Here is a 27968-nt window from a genome sequence, read left to right as displayed (position 1 = left end):
GGTAAAGGGTTTGACAGGATAAAAGCAGACCTGTCTTGGGGTGGTGACCACACAGTACAATATACAGATGACGTGGTTGTAGAATGGTGCACCTGAAACCTATAAATTTTGTTAACCGGTGCCACCCCAATAAATTCAACTAAAAAACATCAAACCACACCAGATCCCACCAATTAGCTTGACAGCTCTTTCTGTGATGTCTGCTCAATAAAGGAAATGGTATTGACCACTAGCCCAAGTTGGGAACCTGAGAACAACCTTTAACCACTCCGTAGAGTGCATTCATCCATAAAACCCGATCTTTTGTCTCCCACATAGTTCATCTTTATTTCTAACCTTGCACTCACCGTTATCTACGTGGCCCCCAGCCTCCTGTCTTCAGTCTTGTGTCTTCCACTCATTCCATTCTCCATATTGAAGAAAGAGAAACATTTTAAACTGTAACTCTGATCATGTCACTTCCCGCTACACTCAGAATAAAGCTCAAATTTCTTGATGGCCTGTGAAGTCCTTGGCCATCTGGTCACCCCTTCTCTCTCCAGCTACATCACTTGACATTGACACCTCATATGTTACATAGCAGCCATGCTTAGTTAGATCAGGGGTCCCCAAACTATGGCCCGCGGGCCGCACGCGGCCCCCTGAGGCCATTTATCCAGCCCCCCGCCGCACTTCCGGAAGGGGCACCTCTTTCATTGGTGGTCAGTGAGAGGAGCATAGTTCCCATTGAAATACTGGTCAGTTTGTTGATTTAAATTTACTTGTTCTTTATTTTAAATATTGTATTTGTTCCTATTTTGTTTTTTTACTTTAAAATAAGATATGTGCAGTGTGCATAGAGATCTGTTCATACTTTTTTTTTTATAGTCCAGCCCTCCGACAGTCTGAGGGACAGTGAACTGGCCCCCTGTGTGAAAAGTCTGGAGACCCCTGAGTTAGATCCTTGCCGTTCTTCAAGTGGACCGTTCTCTCTCTTGCCCCCAGACCTTTGTATATGCTGTTCCCTCTGCCCGAATCAGCCTTCTTCTCCCCACCCCAACCAGAAGAGAGGGCTTACCTTTACCCCTGAAGAAGGTTGTTGCAGACAGAGGGGGCTGCAAGCGAACCCAGTTGCCCATTGACCGGGAAGACACTGAAGCTGTGCCTCTTCCTTTAGCCGATGTTCCCAGGATGCCCTTTTAATAGTAGCAGCTGTGCCTCTTCCTTTAGCCGATGTTCCCAGGATGCCCTTTTAATAGTAGCAGCGGTACGCAGGGGTTCCCGAGACCTTCGTTCTAGCCTAGCATACGGAAGATTCATTTGGTGACGCTGTCAAGTCGCTTAGCTTTTCTGCGCCTCACTTTCTTTCTCCCTGCCATCCTATCGTAGGGATTCCGGAATAGATCCCGACCGGTCCAGGTGTTGGGAATGGTTTCCATATTGAAAATATGGAAAATGAGGGGCATCGCTTTTCCGATCTCACTGTGTCCTACCCTTACCTCTCTACTTATGGGCGCACCACACCACTCCCTCCAAGTTATTCCCTTCTCCCTCCTCTAGACTGATGCTGTTCTCCTTTCAGACCCAGCTCAGGCTATGCATTTTCCAGGATGCTTCATCCAAATCCTTCAAACCAGATTGAGAGCTCGACCTGTGAGATCCCATAGAACCTTCTCCTTCCACCCTGCCCTCTCCCCCCCCCAAAAAAAAAACCTTAGCAACTCTGTTGTCATTTTGCTTTGCTTTATTGCCTTCTTCCTCAGCCAGTGAACTACTTTAACTTTCTTTAAGTACCTCTTTGTCACTAAGGAGAATATTTTTCTGTATGCTGGAGGCATAGACTTGCAAGGGTCTGTTTATATGGTCTTGTTCTATATGGAAAATTGTTCTTAGCATAACAGGACATTGGCTCTCAATTGCCCACTGTTTTCACAGACTTTGAGATATATGATATCTTCTTTAATATTCGTGCAGAAAGCTTTTTTTTTAAAAAAAAATTTAGTATTGTACACATTTTTCTAAATTAACTATACCTCTAAAGACTTGATTTTCTCTAAACCATTCTAGTACAAACTGGGTTTATATAGGGTCCTATCTATCCTTAATCTTATCCAAAAGACTGAGAAACAGTCATATATATATATATATATATATATATATATATATATATATTCCTGTTCTCCCAATTGCTAATGCAAATTTCAAGGCATCGTGTTCTACAACTTCCCAATAAATGAACTATACATAAACAAACATTTATATAACTAATAAGTAATTAAAATATGGGTCATGGAGGGTTTCTTTGTGGATACAGTTGTATTTCTATTTTTATTAAAAATCTCTTTTATTAAAATCTTTTGAAATGAAAACTGTTAAAACAGAAACTTTGTTTTTCCAAGTGTAGTTCTGGACCTCATAGTTCAATTAAACTATGCCTTGTCAATTAGCCTTTGTCTAAGACCACACAGCCTGACAGCCGGTGCAGAGGTTCTGGTCTTCTCGGGGCTCAGCGGGCCGTGGATGCCGCAGGAGGAAGAGGAGGCTGGGTGTTCTCAGGGCTGCGGCCGCTCCCAGGCTTCTGAGAGTACAGGTCTCAGATACTGGTGGCGGAGGTAGGAGAAATCCTGCCAAGCAGGGAATACCCCAGGATAGGGTCAGCCCTGGTCCCTGCTTACTGAGCCCAGGGGTCCTGCACAGGACCCTCAGCAACTGTCACAGAGGGAGAGGGAAGATCTGGTCAGGCCCGTGTCTCCCACTCCCCTTGAAGGCAAGCTCAGCACTTCCCTTTTATGTATTGGGCTTCCTGTTTGTTTTGCTTTAAATATAATTCAAAATGCAACAGGGTCTTTTCCATCACTTGAAGTTCTGGTAATGCAGTGTGTCAAAGTGAAGGGTACTGCTTTCACATGTGACTCAAGGATATCACAGTCATCAGGTGGTGATGTAGTGTCATGTCCTGTACAAGGACACGTGCTGAATGTGACTGTGAAGATTAATGCTTTAAAAATAAAAATGAGGTTGGCAGTGTGCTTCTTTACCTGTCTGAAGTGAAATTGTCTGAATCTTTCGACTCGAATATTTCACTGACACGGAAACTTCACGGAGGGCAGGACTGAAGGACGGCCCCTGCCGTCTAGCCCCCTTCTGTGCGTGTTTGGGAGAATGTGTATGTGTTTTTTTGTTTTGCTCCCTGTGAACTTTCCAGAAGTTCCTGAGAACTGAATCTCTCCACTGAGAATATCAGGTTCTACTGTCCTCGGTTCCAGGAATGGTTTGCAATGCAAATCGTCGGGGCTGGTAACGGCGCAGTATCGTAACCATGGTAACCGAACAGTGGACAAGTTGGCTCCACTTCCTCCAGCAGAGTACCTCTCAGTCCCGCCTCCAGAGCTGAGGCCATAGCCACTAGGTCAAAGGGCATTCAAGAAAAAGCAGAAGGGTTCACAGGGATAAAAACACCACCGGAACCATTGTATTAGTTCCCACAGCCTCTTCCTCTGAGTCCAGGTCTGGTTCCTCATGACTTCCGCCGTCTCTCGCTGCTTCCTCACTGCTGCTGGCTTGCTTTCTTTAGAAGGCCTGTGGAGAGAATCGCTGTGTGTCTTTATCCTCACCTTGACCGTGGATTCTGGCGAGCAGACTGGCCTGGCTTTCTATGACTAACTTTTAAGTAAGAGCAGATGGAAGCCTGGGTCACAGCCCTGTGGTCACAAGGACTTTTTGGGTGTGTTAGCTTCCAGGGAACCGGAAGGCATCCAGGACCTCTGCAGACAGATTGTGAGCACCAGCTCCAAGGGCCACTTCTCTGCTGAGACACCTCCGCTCCAGGGTAGCAACTCTTATCATTTGCTTGTTCCCAGCCTGTGGAGGGAGCGGATATCGGGTCTCTGTTCTCATTTTCTCTCAATTGGAATGAAAGGGTAGCTCTGGTATGTTCTGAAACTTTTTTTTTTTTTTTTACCTGCTGTTGTGTGACCGGGTGGTTCCTAGAAAGAAAGACTATTAGCAATAAGGTAAGCATCTAATTGTGTGGATTCTGGCCTGGATGATTTCAGATGCCCCGCGACTCCCAGGGTGGCTGCCATTAAATTGGAAAGGTCTAACATACAGGAAATGGGGACGCTCTGGGCTTGGAATTGTCTGCTTAATTCCCCTGCACTGTGAGTACTACTACTTCAAGCAGGTTTCTGGAGCGAGATGCAGGAATTACATTTCGCTGCCTTTTGTCGCTAGTCTTTGTAGCATGGGGCTTTTGTGTCGTGTCCACTGATGGCTTTTTTCCTTACCCTCTGACGAGGTCTCATCATTAAAATGAAGCGGAACAGTTCAACATGGTGGTTTTGAACTAATCAGTGAATTTACTAAATATGAAAACTGAGCTCCAGGTGCTGGGGCCACGGGAGAATTTTTTGGTACAAGTGGAACCTGCCCTCGAGGTGAGGACTCCTGTTGAAGAGTGGAGCAGTGGACTCAGAGGTAGGCCTGCCACTTACATTTGAATGTGAGTTGAGCATCAATATTTTTTTTGCCAAACAGATGTTCCAAATAATGGGCCATACTTATGCTAAAAATTATTTGCCTCTGATCTGAAATTCAAATGCAACTCCATGTTCTGTATTTTTAGTTGCTGGACCAGGCAACTGGGTTGAGGGATGAAAACTGGAGAAGGTTTTAAAAGAATAAAAGAGCATCCACTTTTCTCACTATAAACCTTGCACGATAATTTTCCATTGATAAACCACCTAATTATTACTGTCTTACATACCATATTAGGGGATGATTTAATACTGGGGCTAAAACCTTTATTAAAAGAAGGAAGGAGAGTCAAAATAATGAACGCGTTCAGAATTCAGTGAGACCTGCCTCATCGTGTTAACGTGAGACTTTGTATTCGTTTCCCAACCAGATACTGAAATCGATGATGATCATGATTTTATGATGGAATTATGCCTGTTTGGTAGCTTTGACAAGAGATTGCTGCCTGACTAGCCTTGCTCATAGCTTCTCTTCCAGTGTGCCCATGTGGGTTTCCTGTGCGCTGGGAGAAATTGATGCCCTTGTCTCTTGGGGGCTGGTCCATAGAGCTAGGCTAAGGGAACCCCAGGGCTGGTCATCTCCCAGAGCAGGCTCTTCCAGGACTCTAGAGGGAGCCCTCGGGGAGTTGGGTGCAGAGGTGCTCTGAGTGTCCAAAAAGCTGGCAAGCACTGCCCATCTTCTCAGCGCGTGGTCCAGGCCTGTTGAGAATCTGTAGCAGATGAGGAGGAGCATGATGTTGCTATGCCCCGTTACCCGAGATGTGAACACGGGCCGCTTGGTTAGTACAGTGTCTGCTGAGTCTAGCCACTGAGAGGTTACTATTTTTCCCTTTGTAGTTCTTAAGGCGATATTTTGAGAAAATCTAAATTTCCTGTTCCTCAGACAACTTTCATCAACTCATTTTTGAAACTAATTACTGAAATTGTTTATTACTATGATATATTTCAGTTGATAACTTTCCAACTTCATCCTTCCTTTTACCACTATTCATGACATTCTCCTCTAAAAAAAAAATATTTTTCCTGACCTGGCTGGGTAGCTCAGTTGGTTAGAACCTTGTCCTAATATGCCAAGGTTGCAGTTTTGGCCCCTGGTCAGGGCACATAAAAAAATAAATGGCCTGACCTGTGGTGGCGCAGTGGATAAAGCATCGACCTGGAAATGCTGAGGTCCCTGGTTCAAAACCCTGGGCTTGTCTGGTCAAGGCATATATGGGAGTTGATGCTTCCAGCTCCTCCCCACCTTCTCTCTCTGTCTCTCTCTCTCTCCTCTCTAAAATGAATAAATAAAATTAAAAAAAAAAAACGAAAAAAAAGAAAAATAATTAAAAAAAAATAAATGAATGGATTTGTGAATAAGTGGAACAACAGGTTGATGTTTCTCTCTTCTTTCTCCCTTCCTCTCTCTCAAATCAGTAAATAAGAAGTAAAAAAATAAAAAGTAAAAAAAAAATAACTTTTCTTCTCCCCATAGTCTGTACCTTTTAGACATTAGTAACCATTACCTCTTCTTCCCGGGAAGATTTCACTAATTAATATTTCTGCAAACACTGATTAGTGTCGATCTTTCACCTTCTAGGTGTTTGCACTGTAATGAATTTCTGTCAGAAACAGAACACGGTAATTTATTGTTTTGGGTTTTTTTTTTTAATTTTCATTCCTTGAATATTAATCAGGTTCATTACATTTACATTTTTTAGTTCTTCATAGATTTCCTATTTTTGAATTTCCTGATCAGTACATTGCTTCTACTTCTAGGCATCTTTTTCTTACTCATTTGTAACTGCATGTCATACATTCAGGGTATGAAGATTACTGTTCCATAGACCACAAATATTTCTGCATTTATTTTTATTTTTAATTTTTTGACATGTCATCTTGCCACAGTGAATTTGATCTGGTCTGGTTAAAGTCATTGTGATTTTTCTTCTTTGCCTTCAAGTGTCCTTTCTCTACAGGCATTTACCTCCTCAAGATTAGAGAGGTGTTCATCAATATTTTATTCTAGGATTATTTTTATTTCATTTTTTTCTTTTTCTTTTTTTTTATTCACTGAGAGGAGGGGATGCAGAGACAGACTCCCACATGTGCCCCAACGGGGATCCACCCAGCGAGCCCACTAGGGGGCGATGCTTTGCCCATCTGGGTCATTGCTCCATTGCTCAATGATCGAGCTCTTCTTAGCACCTGAGTGGGAGGCCATGGAGCTATCCTCAGTGCCCAGGGCCAACTTGCTCCAATCAAGATATGGCTGCAGGAGGGGAAGAGAGAGAGAGAAGGGGGAAGGGGGAAGAAGCAGATGGGTGCTTCTCCTGTGTGCCCTGACTAAGAATCAAACCCAGGACATTTACACTCCAGGCCAACGCTCTACCACTGAGCCAACCAACCAGCCAGGACCTGTTTCATTTTTTCATGTTCAGTCCTTAATACTATTAAAATTTATTGTGATGAATTATTTACAACTCTTGTTTTGTATTTTGTTTTCTTAAATTATTTTTTAAATTTAGGAATAATTGTAGGTTCACATACAATTGTAGGAAATAATGCAAAGTCTACCTGCCTTAAGGAAGGAAACTTTTCAACAATGCATCAATCACGTATTCCTGCATACGTGGATTTTTATCCAGGACGAGCTTTGTCTTCCCGACATAATCAATCGAGACAAAGTGGTAATATCATAACAGTTTCTTGTAACCACTTACCCAGAAATAGTATCTGTTCCCTTCTCCACGTTCTCTGAGATTTTATTGTTATTATCATATTATCATGGTGGGAAGGGAAGGTGGGCGACATCTCTGTTGTCAGAGGAGTAAGAAGTTGTGCAGTTGCAACGGGGATTCAGACACAGGAGCTGGCTTCTGTCTTGTTTTCTTCTCCTCACTACCAGATAGTTCCTCCTGTTCTTGGCCAGAATACTTTCTTGTTTGTCTAATTAAGAATTTTACCATCATGGTCCTTTCCTATTAAATTAAAACATGACACTGTTTTTATTATATAATGATGTATATGACACTGTTCTCTGTGTCTACGAGTTCTTTTCTTCTTTGCTTAATCCCTTCACTTTTTTTCACCCTGATCCCCAACCCACCTTTCCTGACCAGTCATTTTTGAAAGGCATTAGGAAAAGTGTATGGAAGGGAGGTGTATAGGAGTTCAGCTAAAAGAATTCTTAAGAGAAATCACTATCTACATTGGTCAGGCTTCTCCAGAGAAATGAAATAGAATATATCTATATCTATTATATATATATATATCTAGATAGAGAGAGAAAGAGAGCAAGAGGAAGACAGAGGCAGAGAAAGAAATATCTGTATCTACATCTATTTATCTGTCTATAGATTTATTATAAGGAATTGGTTCACATAATTATGGGACATGAGAAGTTCCATGACCTGCCGTATGCAGGCTGGAGACCCAGGAAAGCTGGTGGTGTATTCCAGTTTGAGTCCAAAGCTGAGAACCAGGAGTATCAGTGACATAAATCCCAGTTTCAGAGCAGGGAGTGATTGACGTCCCAACTCACTCAGTGAGGCGGAGAAAAGAGAATGTTCCCTTCCCCTTGTTCCTCCATTCAGGACCTCAACAGACAGATGATGCCCATCCACGTTGGGGTGAACAATCTCTTTTACTCAGTCTATTAGGTCAAATGCTAATCTCTTCTGGAAGCATCATCATAGACATACCCAGAAGTAGCAATGAGCCAGATATCTGGGCACCCCCTGGACCAGCCAAGTGGATATACAAAATTAATCATTGTACCATCAGTTAAGATGACTTGTGATTTCTGTAAGCTAATCTTGAAGAACATCTGTTTCATTGTTGCAAAGCCACTGCTTAATAGCCCTTTGGTGAAATTAATGCCATAATTGCTGGCATGTTTTTAATCCCCTTGTCTGGAATGTTTGCCTATTGATTATCTCATCATTAAAAGCCAGAGCCAATACTTCCCCTTAGAAGCCCTTTTTTTATGCCCCTGGATGAACATTTTTCTCCTGTATAGAGTGAGAACAGTTGTTTTGTACTTCTCTCGAAATGAGTGTTGTATTCTGCTTCAGCATGTATATTTAATAAGTACTATTTTTTTTGTAATCAACTGTGAGCGCCTCAAAGTTTCTTTGTACACAGTAGACAGGAAACCATTTAATTAAAACTAAATTAGTGAATATCATTATTGAATACATGTATCTAATAGTTCATCTACACCAGGGGTAAAGTCAACCTTTTTATACCTACCGCCCACTTTTGTATCTCTGTTAGTAGTAACATTTTCTAACCGCCCACCAGTTCCACAGTAATGGTGATTTATAAAGTAGAGAAGTAACTTTATAAAATTTATAAAGCTGAGTTACAGCAAGTTAAAGCATATAATAATAATTACTTACCAAGTACTTGATGTCGGATTTTCGCTAAGTTTGGCAGAATAAATCTTTATAAAACAACTTACTATAGTTAAATCTATCTTTTTATTTATACTTTGGTTGCTCTGCTACCGCCCACCATGAAAGCTGTAACGCCCACTAGTGGACGGTAGGGACCAGGTTGACTATCACTGATCTACACAATCCGCTTTTGTGAGCAACTACTCGTACACGGTACTGTGCCTGCCGTGATGGAAACTACAGAGGTCGTCAACGTGTCAGTTCCCAGCTACTGAGAGCAAAGTAATCATTCAGTCATTAAACAGGTTTGCTCATCACCTATTATTATCTATGTTCCTACACTAAGGAATACAGATACAACGCTACAGAAGTCATGATCCTTGTCCCCAAAGAGTCCATTTAGTTGAGTGGGAAAGGCAGGCGTATAGACAAACTACCTGACTCCATAGGGGTTGGACAGGTTGCTGTGAGGGCCAGAGAAGGCTGGGTGGGAGCAGAGGGGGATAAAGAGGGAAAGTTCTGCAGAGTAAGTTCTATTTGAACTCAGTGGGATGATATTCGGTCAAGATAAGGGTGGTGCTGGTAGGGAAATCTGCACCCGGAGGGGTCAGCGAGGAGGGCACATTTGAGAACAAGTAGTTCTGTGTATCGGGAATGTGGGGCGTGAAGAAGCTGGGTTGGAATAATGTGGGAGTGGGGGGACCAGAGGCAGATCCTAGACATCTCCACGTCCTTTCATTCTCCCTCCCCGGGGGGAGGCAAGGCAAGTTCTGAGAAGACAAGAGTAGAAATGAGGAGACAAGAGGGATTCATTGAGAAGGAAAAACCACTTTAAAGTTGGAAAGGGATTAGAACAGGGCTAGCAGTAGATAAATCAGTTGATCCAACTTTGGAAGGCATTTAAAGCTTCCAAGAAGCTGCGTTGTGGTTCTTGAATTAATAATCTTCTACTTATTTTCACCAGCAGAAGATGAAAACTCCAGGTCCAAGAGAACTGACTTTGGGTTCCAACTTGGGCACAAATGCCTTGTCTTTCAATCCAGCTTGCTCCTAAATGGCAGGAGTGAGCACCCTTCACATATTTCATGGTGGGAGGAAGCCACCCACAGAGCAAGTCATCACAGACTGCTTGTTCCTCCCCGCAGAGTGTTGACAGAACACTCTCTTCCCGGGAGCTGCCTCTACTTCACTGAATCATTTGGAAATCTTTACAAGTGTTGGTGGGACTTGGATACTTGGATAGGGAGGAAGAGCAGAAGGGCGTCCTGGCTTGGCTTTGTTGCTTGAGTCTCTGAGTGATCTTCCAAATCTATGAGTAACAGGAGTAGCGTTTTGTTCTTCTTACTTTAATAGTTTTGATGAACATAGCTTAAAAAAATTTTTTTTAAATGGGACCTCCATTGGTCAGATATTAAACAAACAGTCTGTGTGGAGGCTAGAGATAAAATAATCAACTTAGAGAGTTATCTCATCTCTATAAGTTTTCTCACATAATGCTAGAGGAAATTACATTCCAAGACAACCAAAGACTACATGTTCAATGCCATGCAACCAATGAACTATTGGTTGATTATTTTTTGTTTCCCTGGTAATGAATTAAGATCTTTATTTGTTTGTTAGCTGTCAGAAGGCACATGAAAGAAGGTAAATAAAGGTATTTATTCAGATAGTTTTGGTTGAAATTTGCGGAAGTGGGCATCAAGCGATTTCTCAGAAAACCTTGCTTCAAAATGGAGGTAGAAAAAGATGTATACGTACATATATGATACAGTCACCTAGGTGTGTATGTATATGTATGAAATGCTTAATGATTTCATAACCACATCTGCTTTGGTATTTCTGGATTCCTACTGGCATTCATTTAAACAGTCATTCATTTAACAAACACACATTGAGTACCTTTTCCATACAACTGCTCTGTGAGAGCTAGGACCTCGGTCCTGAATAAAATCTCAGGGTTCAACAGAAGTGTAAACACAGCTTTGCAAAACAATGGGAGACTACTTAAATAGTGGTTTATATAGAACCACGGGATTACAGAGGAGAAATGAAAGCCACACTCAGATAGGGGCATGATGGGGTTAATCCTATTGTCTCCCATGGTTAAGAAGTGTGAATCAGTTCCTTAGGGCTGGTCTCTCAGTGTGAGGAGGGAGGTGAATGGTAATGGGCTCATGGTGATCATATTCAAGAGAGTGAGGACTTCCTTTTTAAACTTACAGTAAGTGATGTTACCACTGGGGAAAGGGCAGGTCATCTGGAGCATGTGGCTCTATGTAGACTTCTCTTAAACCCGTTTACTGGGGAAGTCACCATATGTGGAGGATAGAGGAGGGCAAGGTCTCTGCCTATGATAATACCCATGAAATTTAGTTCAAAAGAATTTCCAGACTTTGATATGAGCCGCTAAAAGTCTCAGGGGAATTGGTATTCTCATGGTCGCAGAAATATTTTATTATCACACTCCCCAAATAGATCAACTTATTATTTTTTTTTTTTTTTTTTTTTTGTATTTTTCTGAAGCTGGAAACGGGGAGGCAGTCAGACTCCTGCATGCGCCCGACCGGGATCCACCCAGCATGCCCACCAGGGGGCGATGCTCTGCCCATCCGAGGCCTCGCTCTGTCGCAACCAGAGCCACTCTAGCGCCTGGGGCAGAGGCCAAGGAGCCATCTCCAGCGCCTGGGCCATCTTTTGCTCCAATGGAGCCTCGGCTGCAGGAGGGGAAGAGAGAGACAGAGAGGAAGGAGAGGGGGATGGGTGGAGAAGCAGATGAGCTCCTCTCCTGTGTACCCTGGCCGGGAATCAAACCCGGGACTCCTGCACGCCAGGCCGACGCTCTACCACTGAGCCAACCGGCCAGGGCCTCAACTTCTCAATTACCTAAACTAAGTAATCTCAAGACACAAAGGTTATCCACAAACTAAGAGTGTCCAATGTAGCTCCTATGAGAAAAACTACTGCATTCATTGGTGTGATTCTTTTTTTCTCGACAGTTCTTGGCATTACAGAAAAGGAAAATATTTATAATAAGTGACCAATATGGGTATTGATTGTTTTATATACATTTTTCATCAATCCCCCCCCCAAAAAACCCTATGGGATGGTTATTTCATACTCATTACAGAGATGAAGTAGATGATCAGAGATGTTTGAAAATTTCCCCAAGGAGATGCCAGGGGAGCAGCAGAGCTGAGATTAAAATCTGAAGCTATCGGACCTGCTCCTTTAACCTCGTAGAAGCCAAGAGTCCTGGCTGAGACACCTACATGCTTCCTTCCCAGGTCGTCAAGCAAGCAAGTAGTCATTACAGACGCTTCCCCCTGGGCAGAGCGCTGGGCTGGGATCTGTGGAGAGCACGGGACAGATAGAGCACAGCCCCGATTTTCCAGGATGAACAACCTGATTGGCACCCTGTGTGCACAGCGGTGCGAAAAGTGAACCCCGGAGGACAAGAATGTAATCATCGCCACTGCTTTAAGTATCAAGGTGTCAAATTCTGGGATTTCACTGTGGGCTGAAGGCTTTCTAGCCAAAAGAAACGAAGGTGGCTCCGTTTTTCTCAAGTGAATGAATAGATGATATAAAGTTAATGTAACAGCCATTTTTCCTCATTTTGATTATTTTTATAATTTTTGAAGCCTTGATAACATTTTAATATATTTCTTGTTTTGTCTTTTCAGGACATTGATTTTTTTGTTTTGTTTTCTACAAAATTGAGTTCTTGTTGTATATACAGTTTTGCGTCCTTTTTAAAATTAAATATAAGAAATTTCTCACATTAGTGGGAGTTCTTGATAGACATAGGGATTAATGATTAATCATAATCAGAATAGAATTAATCTGAAGAGAGAAGGGACCACACAGGGGACACGGCAGTCCAAGATGAGAATTCCTTTGGCCAAGTCACAGATGGCAAGAATTAGGCTCCAAATGTCCTCAGGACAGAGGGGTTAGAGGGCTCGTCAGGGCCATGGGTCATAACTTCTACCCTGTGAGTTCACTGGGCATTGCAGGGCTGCACCTGACCTGTGTACCTTTCCAAAGGACTTCTGCGTGTGTGTGACGAGGGTGGGGGGGATGGGGGTCAGGCCAGCGGAGGCCAAAGGGAGGGCATTCCAGCCTGGGAGAAGCGACTCTAGAGGCAGGCTTGCTTACTAACTGGGAAGGCATCCACCGAAACAGAGGCAACTGGCCCCTGAGCCTGGCCTTTAGCAGCGGTTCCTCCTTTCTCCAGCAGGCGTCTTCCTGCTCCAAAGCAACTGCGGCCAAACAGGCAGGGAGCTCTCCTCCCTGACTGCACAAGGCCTGCGGCCGAGGTCAAAGACGCCGTCATAGGACGGAAAAGTCTGGGCACATACCGATAAAGCAGCCCTTTCATCTGGAACTCTGATGATTTTTAGTGTTGTATTTGTTTTTTGTTTATTTGTTTGTTTGTTTTTGTATTTTTCTGAAGCTGGAAACGGGGAGAGACAGTCAGACAGACTCCCGCATGCGCCCGACCGGGATCCACCCGGCACGCCCACCAGGGGCGATGCTCTGCCCACCAGGGGCGTTGCTCTGCCGCGACCAGAGCCACTCTAGCACCTGGGGCAGAGGCCAAGGAGCCATCCCCAGCGCCCGGGCCATCTTTTGCTCCAATGGAGCCTTGGCTGTGGGAGGGGAAGAGAGAGACAGAGAGGAAGGAGGGGGGGTGGAGAAGCAAATGGGGGCTTCTCCTATGTGCCCTGGCCGGGAATCGAACCCGGGTCCCCCGCACACCAGGCCGACGCTCTACCGCTGAGCCAACCGGCCAGGGCCTAGTGTTGTATTTGAAGAAGTGGCAGCTAGGGTAAAATGCGACAGGATGGTCCGGAAGCAACGATGTGAGGACTGTGGGTTGCCCGACAGCCCCCGCTCCCACAACAGAGTAGAATCTCTCCTGCTGAATAGGGATGGATTCTCAGCCAAGGTCAAGAAAGGAGCAGGATTATTTCTGGACATTTTATTTTCCATAATAATGTTATCCCTTGATTCAGACCCTGATCCTTTATTGGATCCGATATTTCATGAACGCTGTTTAGCGTGATTGGAGAGTTTTCCTTGCAGTGACATTTTGTTATGGCTTTTCATATATAAATTTTGCACAGAGTTGATGCTCTGATTATAATTCACGTGCACAAGGTGTAAGACATTGCCAAAGAGAGCTTGTTTTAGTCCAAAGACCCAAAGCTTATGTAAAATTAAATAAGATTTAAATGCAGCTGCTAAAAGCTATTTTTGTCTTCTGTTACGAATTCTAGTCTACCATGCAATTCTATAAATGTTAGACATATAATCTAATCTGTATTATTTTTGCCTTTCATAGACATTGAAATTATTGTAAACATTTGTCTTCTCCTAGAGCAGGGGTTGGGAACCTATGGCTCGCGAGCCAGACATGGCTCTTTTGATGGCTGCATCTGGCTTGCAGACAAATCTTTAATAAAAAAATAATGTTAAAAATATAAAACATTCTCATGTATTATAATTCATTCATTTCCTACCGCTCATGTTCATGGTTGTGGGTGGCTGGAGCCAATCACAGCTGTCCTCTGGGACAACACCAAATTTTTATTGGATAATGTGTAACGTACATGGGTCATTGTATGGCTCTCACGGAATTACATTTTAAAATATGTGGCATTCATGGCTCTCAGCCGAAAAGCTTCCCAACCCCTGTCCTAGAGGATATTCCTAGTTAACTTTCTGAAGTTTACTGGCTAAAACGCTTACTGTTAATATAAATATTAACCGTCTGCTTTTTGCCCAAATTTTAACAAATATATGGTGATGAAGTTAAAATGCATTGACTTTGGGTGATGGGCACACAACACAATCAGCAGTTCAAATGTTATATAAATATTTACCCGAAACCCATGTACTCTATTAATCAATGTCACCCTAGTAAATTTAATTTTCTAAATGAAATTAAAATTTTTTTCTAGTGATTTCTATTTTTACATAATTAATCATCAGAACAACTGTTACTAATTTTTACAATAATTTACTATTGCAACAATAAATGTATATCTATACTTCCGATGAATGATAGACTTTCCATATATAAAGCATCTAAGGGGACTGACTCTCTTACTGACGGTTGCACATAGAGTGCTCACATATACTTAGAATATCCATATGTTTACAATACATCTGAATGGCTCGCCTTGCTGAAACACCAATTAGAAATGGTGGTGACATGTCATATGATCAGGGGTTACGCATAAATTTAGAGATGCAAGATGTGTTGCTCAATATGGTCTTTGACTACGTGGTCCTTTCTCTATTCTTAAAGAATAAACTAAGGCAAATTCAAGTAGATGACATGGAAAGAACTTAGTCAGAAAGTGTGATTTTGAACCCTGGCTTTTCCATTTGACTTTGTACGTGTTTATTTAGCACCTGCTGTGTGCTCAGAATTCAACCATATACTGGAGACACCTCCATGACTAACATGGAGGCCATCGCTCTCAACGTGCTGAGAGTCTAGGGAGTTTAAACTTCCACAGCTGCCCTCCTCTTCTGTCTCCTTATGTTCGAGACTCATAAGGATGTTAGTAAATGTCAAGCAAGATTATTGGGGCAACATATATTTCTTGTGCCATGTGCATAATATATTTCTAATTATGCTAATTGCCCCAACAACCCTCTAAGGTAGTTAGTACACCTGCATAGTCATCGGAACATGCTTGGAGTTCCGGCCCTGGGTTTGGAATCCTGGTGTCTGTGTGGCCCTGGGTTTGTAACTTAACCCTCTGCTCTTCATTTTACTATAAAATTGTGGCACTTAGATTACTTCCTTCATTGTGTGGAATTCAGCATGGAGTCCAGCACATACTAAGTGTTGCACTGAGGATAACAGTTCTTAAAATTTAGTACAAGTTATTATTCCCCGTTAAAAAAATAACGGAATGAAGAGAAATTATATAATGTATACAAGGCCATGCAGTAAGTTGCAGAGATGAGGCTCAGCCAGGTTATTGTGTTACCAAAGCCTTCATTTTTTATATTTTTGGGTCTCTAAAATAGTTAATAGATGTAACTGTTGGATAAATTTGAAGGCTACCTACTGTGTTGATCAGTGTCTCCTTGGCTGGATGTGTCTACTCGTCCAGCTTCTTTTCTCTCTGACCACATCCCCAACCTCCAGCGTGAACACACTCAGGTGTGGATATGTCCTGGTGACAGGTGAGGCCACATTAGTTCCTGGTCTCTAGCCGCCTGTCCATTGAGAGGGGACCATTTCTCTGCATTGAGACAGGGGACGCAGCTGGGGTGGGGGGAGCCAGGCTACCGAAGAATGTGAACCTGGGCCCACCCCTTGGACCGTGAGCACCCTGACCTTGGCCCTCTCCCTGAGCCAAGCCCGGAAGCTGACTCGCTGTGCCTGATTTGTGCTTGTTTACTATTAGTGTGCTGAATCACTCCCTGATGATGGCGGAGAAGAAGTCACGTGGCTCTGACAGCCCTCGAGGAGGCCAGGAAAGGAGTAGGAGAGACGTCCTGAGGTCCACCAAGAAGGCATGGGTCCCCCTGGATGAGCGGCTGCCTCCTGGCTCTGCAAAGGAAAGGCAGAGTCCCAGCGCCCCCAGGCTGGGTGAGCACGGCCCCGGGGTGACCGGAAACTGTCCCACTGTGGGTAGAGAGGGATGCGGGGCTTTGGGCTGGGGGCAGATGACTTTGGAACAAGGACTTGGCTTTGAAGATCCCAGGGTTTCTTGCATGATGCCAGGAACTTCTGTGACATGGGCAGTTCAGTTCTGACTTCTAGAGACACTCAAAGCACAGACCTCCTTGATGGAAACGGACCAGCTGGAGAATAAACTGTTTCCTTTATACTCCACAGGACCCCTATCCTCTGCCCCATGGATGCCAAAGCTGTGCAGAGTCTGTGGCAGAGACATGAGGCTCCTAACATTTTATGGAAAGGCTTTTATTTGCTGGGTCTTATGTGAGGGCTCAATAATCATTGAACAGCTTAAACTTGCAGGCATCTCCAAACTACGGCCCTCGGGCTGCATGCAGCCCCCTGAGGCCATTTATCTGCCCCCACCGCACTTCCGGAAGGGCCACCTCTTTCATTGGTGGTCAGTGAGAGGAGCACTGTATGTGGCAGCCCTCCAACGGTCTGAGGGACAGTGAACTGGCCCTCTGTGTAAAAAGTTTGGGGACCCCTGGAAGACCTGAGCAAAACAGTTCTCCGTCCACCATGATGTAACGGCGTGATGGTTTTCCTTCTTTGTCCGCGACCCAGTTCACTCTGTGCCTTCTCATTACCTCAAAGAATAAGCACCGCCATGCCCAGCTGGCCCTTTGGGCTCACCAGACACCGGGTGAGGGGTGATTCAGCCACCTCACTGTTTGCTAGGACACAGTCAAAGCAAGTCAGCCCGGAGGATCCTGTAACCAAGCAGAAGGGAAAGAGAGAATTAACAGGAAGTGCTGCCTTTATATCCTCTCTTTTTTTTTTTTGCCTGGTGGCTCTTTGTGGTGCCCATGATAAAGCTCCACCTTAAAAGACCGATGTCTTTTTAAGGCAGGATGCCCGTGGCAGTCCTGGGAGTTTAGTGTGATTTGTCCCTGGAATGAATGCAAATTTGGTTTCTAACCTGGCAGAGAACTCCTCGCAAATAAACAGCCCTGGCTGGCTGCCGCAGGTGAATGTCATGATTCATCAGGAGGGCTCCAGGGTGAGTTCCATCCAACGAGAGAAAGACAAAGGTCTCCTGCGCGTGTTCACCCTCTGCGTTCACGCCAGATAATTTAAAAAAAATTATACCAATGTCCCTTGCTCTTGGGTGGTTTCTTCCTTTTTATGTACGGTCTCTTGGCAAGTGTATACTTCATCTTCAGGGGAGCCCTACTACAGAAAACATGGATCTGCTTATGGAAACATGTAACTATGTAGGAAATGGAGCTGTTCTGTTTCTTCCTTTGACTGGCTGTTCTGTTTCTTTCTCATTTGCAGAGGATTCCAAACAAGAAAGTATTCAGCAGTGGCTGGACTCCGGCTTCTTGTAAGTGTTTCTTTGTGCCTTGATACATCCAATCCCTCCCACAAAGATCCGTGCAAACAGTGCGGATGACCCTGCTGGGGCAAGATGTGACACTTCGAGATTTTCATTTTATCTGGGTGCCAGACAGATTATTATTTCAAAAGTTATCTATCGGTTTATTAGTGCAGAATGGACTGCTATTTCAGTCCCTGGCTTCTCATTGGTTTCCAGAAGTCCCCGTAATAAAGCCTAACCGTGCATTTACTCTCGTGGATTTCATTAAAACGCAACTGAGTATGATTTATTTACACACATTGTTTGATTCACAGTCCTTTTGTTTCTCTACAGTGTCTCTGTAAACGGAAACTTTCAGCAAGTCATCGACCACACTGGTAAGACAATAGAACCCAGGAGTATTATGCTTTGGGGAACTAGGTAGGAGATGTATTAACATGTCTGTGGCAATACATTTTTCTTGAAATGAGCAGTATCAGACCTGTTCCTAGGACAGGTCTCAAAAACCCACCCAGCAATGTCGCTTTGTGTGATACGTAGAACAGAGGCTTAGCAAGGATAGGGGATTACCCAGCAGCAAGTCTGGGGCCGGACATCAGGACTTCTGACATAATACCATATTAACTCAGACTCTAGCAGAAAACTCACGGGGGTTCTATGAAGACATTTTGCAAGAATGTAATTATGGAAATGAAATTGTTTCACGTTTTTACCCCCCTCAGAGGATATTGTAGTTTTGTTTCTAAATCTAGTTACTTTCTATTCTTTGGTCTCGAAATTACATCCTCGCTTTCTAACGATGCATTTGTTCAGCAGAAGAACAAATGACCGATTCTAGAGCAGACGATGCCAGTGTGTGTTTCTGAGGCAGAACGTGTCTCACACTTGTGACCCTGAGATTTGAAAAGAACATTGTAGAAAGAAAAAGAAATTTAATTACAAGCCTCATGGTGTCCATCTTCATTAAATGAAATATCGTATTTCATAGAATCTAAGACCACTTGATCATAAAATGTGTTCACACTTTAAGTCCCATTCAGATAGGAAAATAAAATAACAAGCCCTGGCAATTATAAATGAAAGGCAATATGGCACCGTCTGATGCTCTATATGTTAAAATGTGAAGGGGAAAAAAAAAAGCATCTTTTTAATATTGATGAGATGCCATAAACAATGTATGTAAAAATGACATAAATTAGGGGTTTAATGATTGGCGGAAAAAAAATCATTAGTCTAATTGTTCCTTATTTGGAGGGTTTTAATTATTTCACCTTTTCCACTGCCTTTTAAATTAAGATGACCATTGGGTAACAAATCAGTTTAAAATTGGGATTTTTTTTTTTTTAACTTAAAAAACTAGGTATATCATTGAAATTTTCTCCTTTGCCAAGTTGGGCCCCCACCACCACCACCACCAATGTAAAAGTTCCCCGATGCCAAAACCCCTGGAGATGTTTGCCAATACATTGAAAGTACCTCTGTTCATCCTCGTTCAGACTCGAGCAAAGGCAAGAACGTGAGGAATGTAGCCAGCCTCTCCCCCCCCCCCCACTGAGGTTGTCAGTAACTGTATTAAAAGCTTCACTTTCCAAAAAACTAAACACACCTCAGGGCCCTTCCTCGTCTGAATCCAGTTGATGACCGGCAGCGGCTCGGACACGAGGTGAAGACCGGGAGGAAGTGGGGGGCGGCTCTCGGAGGGGCTCTGAGCTCAGAAACACCCCACTTCCCCTGGCTGGGTCCTTCATCTTCCGCGGGCTTTCTAATAATAATGGAACGGCTTCTTAACAGGTTTAATGGAGCCTCCCCTTGTACCGGCCCCTTTCTCATCGATCATGTTTTAAACTCGGTGGCCCAGGTGGTGGGTGGCAGGGCTGGGGTCCATCTGCGCGTCCCAGGTGGAACGTCGGGGCATGGGGCGGTCAGGGGCCAGGATTTCTGGTCACGGCTGGTTAGTGGCAGGTGGAGCAGCTCGAGGCCCGGCATTGTTAGCCCCTCTGCGAGCCCGTGTGAGCCGTGGGGAGATGGAGACGCCCTGAGTTGAGGGAGGCCAGGGGCGGCACGGGGGAGTGTGGAACCTGGGACGGTACCAGGAACGGGGGACCCGAGGGTCGTGCGCAGTGTGGCGGTGATAAAACCGCGGGACAGTGACAAGGCACCGAAGAGGAGAAAGAGAAGTTTTCTCTTTCCGGCTCCTGCAGGGAGGAGCCTGTCAGAACTCCTGCAGTCCTAGGACGAGGCGGAGGGGACTGGTTCCCAGGGCAGACAACAAATGACTGCACACTTGGTGGCTTAGAAAGAAATGCGTCCTCTCCCAGTTCCGAAGGCTGCAAGTCTGACGTCTCGGTGTCAGGCCAGGTCACTCGCCCTCTGAAGGTTTGGGGAAGAACCCTCCCTTGCCTCTTTCTGGCTTCATGTGGCTTCTGTCCACCTCGGCAGGCCTGGGCAGTAGCTGTGTCCCTCTCCTCCCTCCCCACGTTTTCACAGGGCCGTCTTTTCCCTGTGGCTCTTCTTGTCTTGTAAGGACACCAGTCATTGAGTCTCAGAGAGGGCCCTAATCCAGTATGGCCTCGCCTTTGCTCGTTATATCCGCAGAGACCCTATTTCCTAGTAAAGGACACGTCCTGAAATGAAATTTCAGATACAGAAATAAAACCGGGGGGTGATATTATTCGTCCCACTGCAAGTGGAAATCATCCTGAGGCTGGTGTTCCTCCTCGGTCATGTCTGAGACTGGCTACATTGAAGCAGCGACAAGACGCAGGTGCCTGTCTGTCTTCCGGGTGAGCCAGCACCTCCCAGAGGAAGCAGGCTGGTGGTCCTCCTCGGTCATGTCTGAGACTGGCTACATTGAAGCAGCGACAAGACGCAGGTGCCTGTCCGTGTTCTGGGTGAGCCAGCACCTCCCTGAGGAAGCAGCTGGGGTTCCTCCTCGGTCATGTCTGAGACTGGCTACATTGAAGCAGCGACAAGACGCAGGTGCCTGTCCGTCTTCCGGGTGAGCCAGCACCTCCCGGAGGAAGCAGGCTGGTGTTCCTCCTCCTTGGTCATGTCTGAGACTGGCTACATTGAAGCAGCGACAAGACGCAGGTGCCTGTCCGTCTTCCGGGTGAGCCAGCACCTCTTGGAGGAAGCAGGCTGGTGTTCCTCCTCCTTGGTCATGTCTGAGACTGGCTACATTGAAGCAGCGACAAGATGCAGGTGCCTGTCCGTCTTCCGGGTGAGCCAGCACCTCCCCGAGGAAGCAGCTGGTGGTCTTCCAGGGTGCACGGGTCACGGGAGACTGCCCACCCGCTTGCAGTTATTGGAGTTAATATAGAAAGTATTTGGTAAAAGGGAGCAGTTAATTAAAATGATAGCTGGGAGAAAGAATGGGAACAGAGGAAATTTTGTTTTTTCAGGGGATCAGAGCTGTTTTAGGAGGTTAGCTGATGGGAATGACCACGTGGCTCAAGATGTTCTGAGGTGGGTGTGGCGCCTTCCCTGGCTTCCCGGGAGCGGTCCCTGAAGCCTGGACCTCCCCTCTAGGACCTTCTCTCTTGGGGCGTCGACATCCCTTCCACTGCAGCATCGCTCATCCAAGCTCGTTAACTGAGAGGAATCATTTGGGCTTCTCCTTTATGAGAAATACCTTCCTTCGCTCCTTTGTGAGCCGCCAATGATGCTGGCATCTCGAGTCTCACTGGTGCCCTTCACAGAGGGTGGTGTCTTGCCGTCTGCCCCGTCTTGTGACAAATATCAGGGCATCTTAGCTAAGCAGTCCGACAGTCTCTTTTTTAAGTGTCTCCGGGACGTCGTCTGCTCAGGGCACAGGGGTGACTTACAGGGAAGAGCCCCACGGGCATCCTTCCATTTCTCACTCCTTTTCCTCTCCGAGAAGCAGCACTCTGAGTGCAGGTTCACTCCTCTTAGTGCTCACCAACGGGCCGAGCAAACAAGTTGGATTCTCGGTTTGAATCCAAGAACCTTCCTATAACCCAGGGGTTGGGAACCTTTCTGGCTGAGAGAGCCATGAACACCACATATTTTAAAATGTAATTCCGTGAGAGCCTTACAACGACCCATGTATGTTACTCATTATCCAATAAAAATTTGGTGTTGTCCGGGAGGACAGCTGTGATTGGCTCCAGCCACCTGCAACCATGAACATGAGCGGTAGGAAATGAATGGATTGTAATACATGAGACTGTTTTATATTTTTAACGTTATTTTTTTTATTAAAGATTTGTCTGTGAGCCAGATGCAGCCATCAAAAGAGCCACATCTGGCTCGCAAGCCATAGGTTCCTGACCCCTGCTATAACCACATAGGACAGAGGACATTCAGAGGGTCTTTGGGGTCAACTGTGATGCTAAATGGACCATGCTCCTGTTTGGTAGGGTTTCTCTTCTTGTGCTGCCAACTCACTCTTAATCCCAGATTCCAGATTAGAGCTGTGTATAAGCCAGCCTGGAGAGAGGAGCTGGTTGGTGGCAAACCCAGCCCCACCACTAGAACACAAGGCGAACACCAGCGCTGACGCTGAGATGGCATCGTCAGGATGCTGCAAGGACAGATGTGTGCACACTGAATGCAGGTGTGACGTTAGGCTTGCGCCATGTGTACATGTTTACTAACACATCTGAGCGTGATTATGAATAGAAACCCTAGAATTAAGTCCCGCAGCAGGAAGACAGTGTCTGCCGATGATCTGCTCGGTGCCATTGATTATTTGATGGGTGGTTAATTCATTCGTCCTTTTTAATGTTTAGATATTTCTTATTCTATCCCCAAGGAGGTCCCTGATGAGTAAACTCATCTCTTTCCAGAAGGAATTGATTAAACAAAGAGAGCCTACAAATACATTCTAAATTTTGTGATCTCTATCATAAGCAAAGGTCAAAGTAAATCCAATTAAACATAGTAGATGTTCCCTTAATGCTTATCAAAAGAAAGCATTCAGAGCAAAGAACTGTGCTTAGTGGTGGGCGCAAAGACGTGGATTGTGTCTCCTGCTCTCAAGAATGTCACTCTGACTTGCCAGGACCATTTCAACTTGTAACCTATACCAATTTTCTAAAATACCTTCTGGTCTCAACCTGGCTCCCACCCCCGACATTACGTCCCAAGTTTTTTTTTCTTCATCCAACGCCTGCTGCTTTAACATCTTTCCTGTTCTGCTCACCTCCTGCCCTTCCTTTGAGTCCTGACTCAAGTTGTGCATTCTCGGTAAGGCCCTTCCTGACATCTGCACTAAGAGACTCAGTCCCTTTTCTGAACGTCGGTCACATCTATCATGGCTTCTCTTCATGTGGCGCTTGGTCTGCGCTGTCTGAAACGATCAGGGATGTGACTGTCCTCACTAACAGAACCGTAAACGCCACTGAGGCAGGAGTCTCCTCCACCATGTCTGACTTCTCCAAAAGCTAAGTCAACAAAAGGATCTTAGGAAAACTGGCGCATGATGAAGATGATATGGTCCGATTGGGAAGGAGAGGGGAGACTTGAGCTGGTCAATCAAAGAGAGGTATGGTTTTGAAAAACAAAAACGAAGAGGCAGAGCAAGACAGTGTCACTGACCGGAAGCCAGGGGAACTTGAACAGAGTCGTAGCATGAGAAGAAAATGAAATGTGTATAGGAATGCTTACAGAAGGTGGTCAGACTAGAGAGATGATCTCAGGCTAGGGAGCAAAGGTAGAAATGTTTCTGTCAAATAGGGGGGTGTCCGGTTCGACATGCCTTAAAATCCAGACAAAGGGAATCCCACTTGATGTCTTAGGAGAGGGGAGGCAAAGACGTGTCACCTTGGGTTCCAGTCAGAGGCTAGGCTGCCGTAACTGGGGTCTTTGCTGAGCAGACTTTGAAGCTCTATCTTTGTTCACCTGAACAAAAGGTCATGAGTCATGAGTTGCCACTGAAGTCTATATCGAGTCAGATTTGGAAGCCCTGCCTTTGTTCAGCTGAATAGACCCATGGTCATACGTGGTCAGTGACGATGCTGCGGGGCCAGCACCGGGAAATGGACGTGGCCTGTTACGTGCTGACCGTCTCTGTGAATGGTTTCTGTGAAGAGAAACGACAGACTCTGGTGTTTATCCTGGCCGTGGGAGGAAGGTGCATACCTTGGAAGGAGGCTGTGTGACCTCACGCTGGGGCTGGGTCAGCCGTGGAACAGGGAGGATGAGTCAACAGCGTCCGGAAAACCAGCAGACATGGGGGGGGGGGGGGACCGCCGGTCATCGCATTTGGCTTTCAGGTTTTGAGCACGAGCATTGGGGAGAGTGAGGAGTCTCTTCGTCTTCTTTTCTTTTCATTCTTTCTTCTTTTTGGTAAGAGTGTAGATTAGTAATTCATCCAATGAGACAAGCCCTGCTGGCTGCCTCCTCTCAATGTCTCGGTCGTGCAGGAGTTAAGTATACTGAAAGCTGCAGAATGCTATTATTTTAGAGGCCTGTGAAAATGTAATTTGATTAGTCTATTGGACGATATTCCAAAGAACCAAATGTCTTCCATGAATCAGTCAGAAACGCTTAGGAAAACCAAAATAAAAAATGCTTTCTAAGCCAATAAAGGTGCTAATTAGTGCCTTCTGCAGCTCCCCCTCCGCCTTCAGCGACGCGTTCTGCGGGGTTAAGTGTGGTGTCTGCGCCTTCAGATGGCAGGAGTCCACCGCACAATCGGCGGGGGCTGCAGACCCGGGTCCCTAAAAGGGACTCAAAACTGGCATTATAACCCGTGCATGGGGTGGGGCAGGGCACATTATTTTTTTCTCGCCTTAATTCTCCAACCCTTACAAAACTTGGGAAGAGTAAGACCATAATTATTTTTTACTTTCTTTGTCCCCCCCGCCCCCTAATTCTTTTAGAAAGTAAAATCTGGTTTCATAAACCCAATAAGGGTATCTTGGAAGGGAGTGAAGTTGGAGAAGATCTCAAAACCAAGCCAGGGAGGGAGGTGAGCAGGGACTGAAGGAGGGCCTCCCAGCGACCGGGCCTTCACGGTGAACGCAGGCACGTCCGGAAGGGTCCATGTTCTACCTGAGGCGAGCCTGGTCCCTGCAGATGCTTGAGAGAATCTGGGGTCAGGGGGGCAGTCTGCTTGTTTTGCTGCAGCGTTCCTTGGGTGACAAATTCTTGCTCTGATCCGGGCGGTAGACAGGTGACCTTCCAGGACCCGGACAGGTGACCACTGACAAACCCAGCAGGCGGGACAGAGCGCGATGCCTCCAATGCCTGCTGCCTCAGGCACCCTGGGCCTGAGCGGCTGGGCTTTCTGAGTTTTAAGGAAATTCTAGGAATCCCAGTGCCAGTGTGAAGGGGGCCACCAGCTTGTGCCTCTGGGTTCAGGTTCATTACTGAAAACAGATGACCTGACCCGGACACGCCCATCCTCGTGTTCCAGGACGTGTACCTTACAAATTAAATAAAATAACCACAACAAAAACAGTAAACCAACAGCCAATAGTCAAGGGATAATAACTCCATGCTTCCCTTTCTTTGCAAGACTCTCAGTTGCCGGGTGGACGAGTTAGAAAGGCCAGTCACTACTTCCCAGGACCCAGGGAGCCTGGGACGTCGAAAAGGAAATGAAGCGATGAACAAAACTAATTTTATAATGATTCTATTGCAATTTTTAAAACAGGCTTATTTTGTGAATTTAAAAATCATTGTGTTGCTTTTCCCTGGCTCGGTTTTCTGAAAAATCTACGCCTGGCCGCAGAGAAGGCTTATGTGTCTGACTGCATTTGATGGAGGGAGACATCTGTATCATTTTAAACAGGATGGGGGGGGGGGGAGCGTCCAAGTCTAACAAAGGACACAGAAGTTGCATCTGCACAGCCATGAGGGTGGGATCCAGGTGAGGGGCTACAGACACCCTGACGGTCTTGGTCAGGGATGGCGGGGCCTTATGAGAAGCTGTAAGGTGGAAGGTAAGAGGCCCTCTTCCCTGCGGGCGTTCAAATAGGGTGAGGCTTTCCTATGTGTCATCAGGTGTGAAAACTGTCTGCCTCCCATCCCCCCGCCCCATGACCTCACCACCTCCTCTCTGCACATTCCCTGGAAAACATGTTGCCTTTAGGGGCTTCTTTTCCTCTTCCGGGCACAACCTTGGTTTCCTGGCAACCAGATTGCTTCTGAACATCAGTGGCAGGGCTGCCGGGTGTGGTCCGTGGACTGTGGCTCCATAGCTGGACCTCACGGGGCTGCCCTGGGAGTAGGGCTGCAAATTTCCCTGGGTGGCTCGCGTTTTCTACAGGACTACGGGGTTTTGAAATTGCAACAAAGCTGAGCTAACGCTTCTCGTTGGTATCTGGACATAGCTCGCTTCCTCTCGTGATAATTTGAGCAACTCACAGTGGCCTCAGTGCCAGACCCCCCCTTGGCCTGGAGGTCCGTGTTCACACCCACGTGCGAGGAAGTGCGGAGCAATGGCAGACAAGCGGAAAAGACCGAGGCAGCGGCAAGAGGGGCGGTCCTGGCGGGACGTGCCGAACCGAACCGCGCAACGTTGCGGGGAAGGCGCAGGTGCTCGGGAGCTCCCGCGTTCTCTGGACGAGCTAGCCAGGCACAAGGCGAGCCTACCTTTGTGACCTACACACAGAGCAGTAGCTGGGGGTGGTAGTGTGAGGGAGGAGAGCAGGGAGACATAGGGGGAAAACTCCTTAAAACTGATAAATAATTATTCTACCTTCCACTTTGGGCAACTTCCTTAATTTATTTTGACATCAAGTCATTACAATGTGACTGTCAAAAATTATTCTGAGCTTGCATCTATAACATAGTTAATAAAGTGGCAAATAGGCTTTCTCTCGTGTGCCGGCTTCAGTCACTTGGTAATGGCTCCGTGGTTTGAGAAGCTCTGAGACTGAGTTGAGTTCAGAGAGTGAGAGTGCGACTGTGGATTAGCAATGCCTGCCGAGGCGAGGGAGCCGGTACCGAACCAATGATATTTTTTCGAACTCTGGATCTGGGAGGTGCCTCACAGCGTGAAGGAAGGGCAAAGGGGACAACCCCTCAGAACAGCCCCCTTGTTATCTTTGTCAAATAATTAGAATCTTGCAAACGAATTTCTCTGCTAAAGCCCAAAGTGTTAAAAACCCGCTGACGTACTTGGGTAAAAAAAAAGACTGGGATTTTGGTTCCAAGTTCATTTCTAACTTGGCACATGGGCTTGAGTCAGATATTTTGACTTACAAGAATATCTGTCACCAGATGTCACATAGGAGGATGTTTGAAAAATGTCACATTTGTATCATAATAAAGATCATTCGCCTTAATACTCCATCCTTGGCAGTGCCTCCCTAGAATGTTTTATGAACAATGATGTACTTTCTTCAAGTTAGCAGTTTTCAAAGTTTAGACATATACCCCCTCCCCAATGACTGTTTTTCTCAAAAACCCAGTAATGAAGTTTATTCTAAGCAAGGGATGGCAAATAAGCTTCATTTCATTCAGTCGGTTGTTGACGGCTCTCCTGGCAATTTTGAGAGATTATTTGGGCTCTTTGAGAAAGGGATGCAGTTGATTAGTGATGTCTGCTGGGGAGCAGGTTTGGGAGGGGTAGCCCAGAAGCCATACAGATCCCTGCTCTATTTTTGAAACTTTATCATGGATTTATACTTTCCACCCCATATAATTCATGTGCTGATGGAGTCCTATTCATTTTGTAAGGCAAACATTTATTTTATAATCTCTCACTGCCTCTTAAAGTGTAGTTGTGCGTTCTGGGCTTAGCTAAGAATCTGCTATTTGCTTACGTCTCTGTGATAATACCTCTAGTCTTCATCTTTCTAGATTAGAGTTCCTTTTCCATTTAGCAAGGTTATTAAGTCTTGAGGGAAAAGAAACAGCTGTAAACTATGGGTGTTTTTTATCTCTACCCCCAAAACTTAGCATTCAGAGACATGTTTACAGATGTCTGGAGATCTGTTCATAGACCCCTCCCCAAACAAGAATTCCAGCTCCAGACCGAGGGCCTTTTATTATTTTCAGCCTTCTTTTGTGTGTTTCAGTCATTCAGGTTTATTTTTCCAAGATTTCTCCCAAAATGTATTATCTGTCTT

The 27968-nt window shown here is 45.4% G+C and overlaps 1 protein-coding gene across 1 annotated transcript in view; it reads left to right on the top strand.

Moving 5' to 3' along the window:
• Window positions 1-3797: 3797 nt before the first annotated feature.
• Window positions 3798-27968, top strand: part of ITPRID1 (ITPR interacting domain containing 1) — a 78860-nt gene continuing 54689 nt past the window's right edge. The window contains 4 exon segments of the mRNA XM_066353858.1: window positions 3798-3899; window positions 16327-16511; window positions 17883-17931; window positions 18259-18302. Coding sequence (XP_066209955.1) covers window positions 3892-3899; window positions 16327-16511; window positions 17883-17931; window positions 18259-18302 — 286 coding nt within the window. The 5' untranslated portion in view covers window positions 3798-3891.

Source organism: Saccopteryx leptura, chromosome 12, assembly GCF_036850995.1.
Source record: "Saccopteryx leptura isolate mSacLep1 chromosome 12, mSacLep1_pri_phased_curated, whole genome shotgun sequence".
Taxonomy (NCBI): Eukaryota; Metazoa; Chordata; class Mammalia; order Chiroptera; family Emballonuridae; genus Saccopteryx; species Saccopteryx leptura.
Note: the sequence above shows the minus strand (reverse complement) of the source record. Positions and strands in the feature narration are given on the sequence as shown.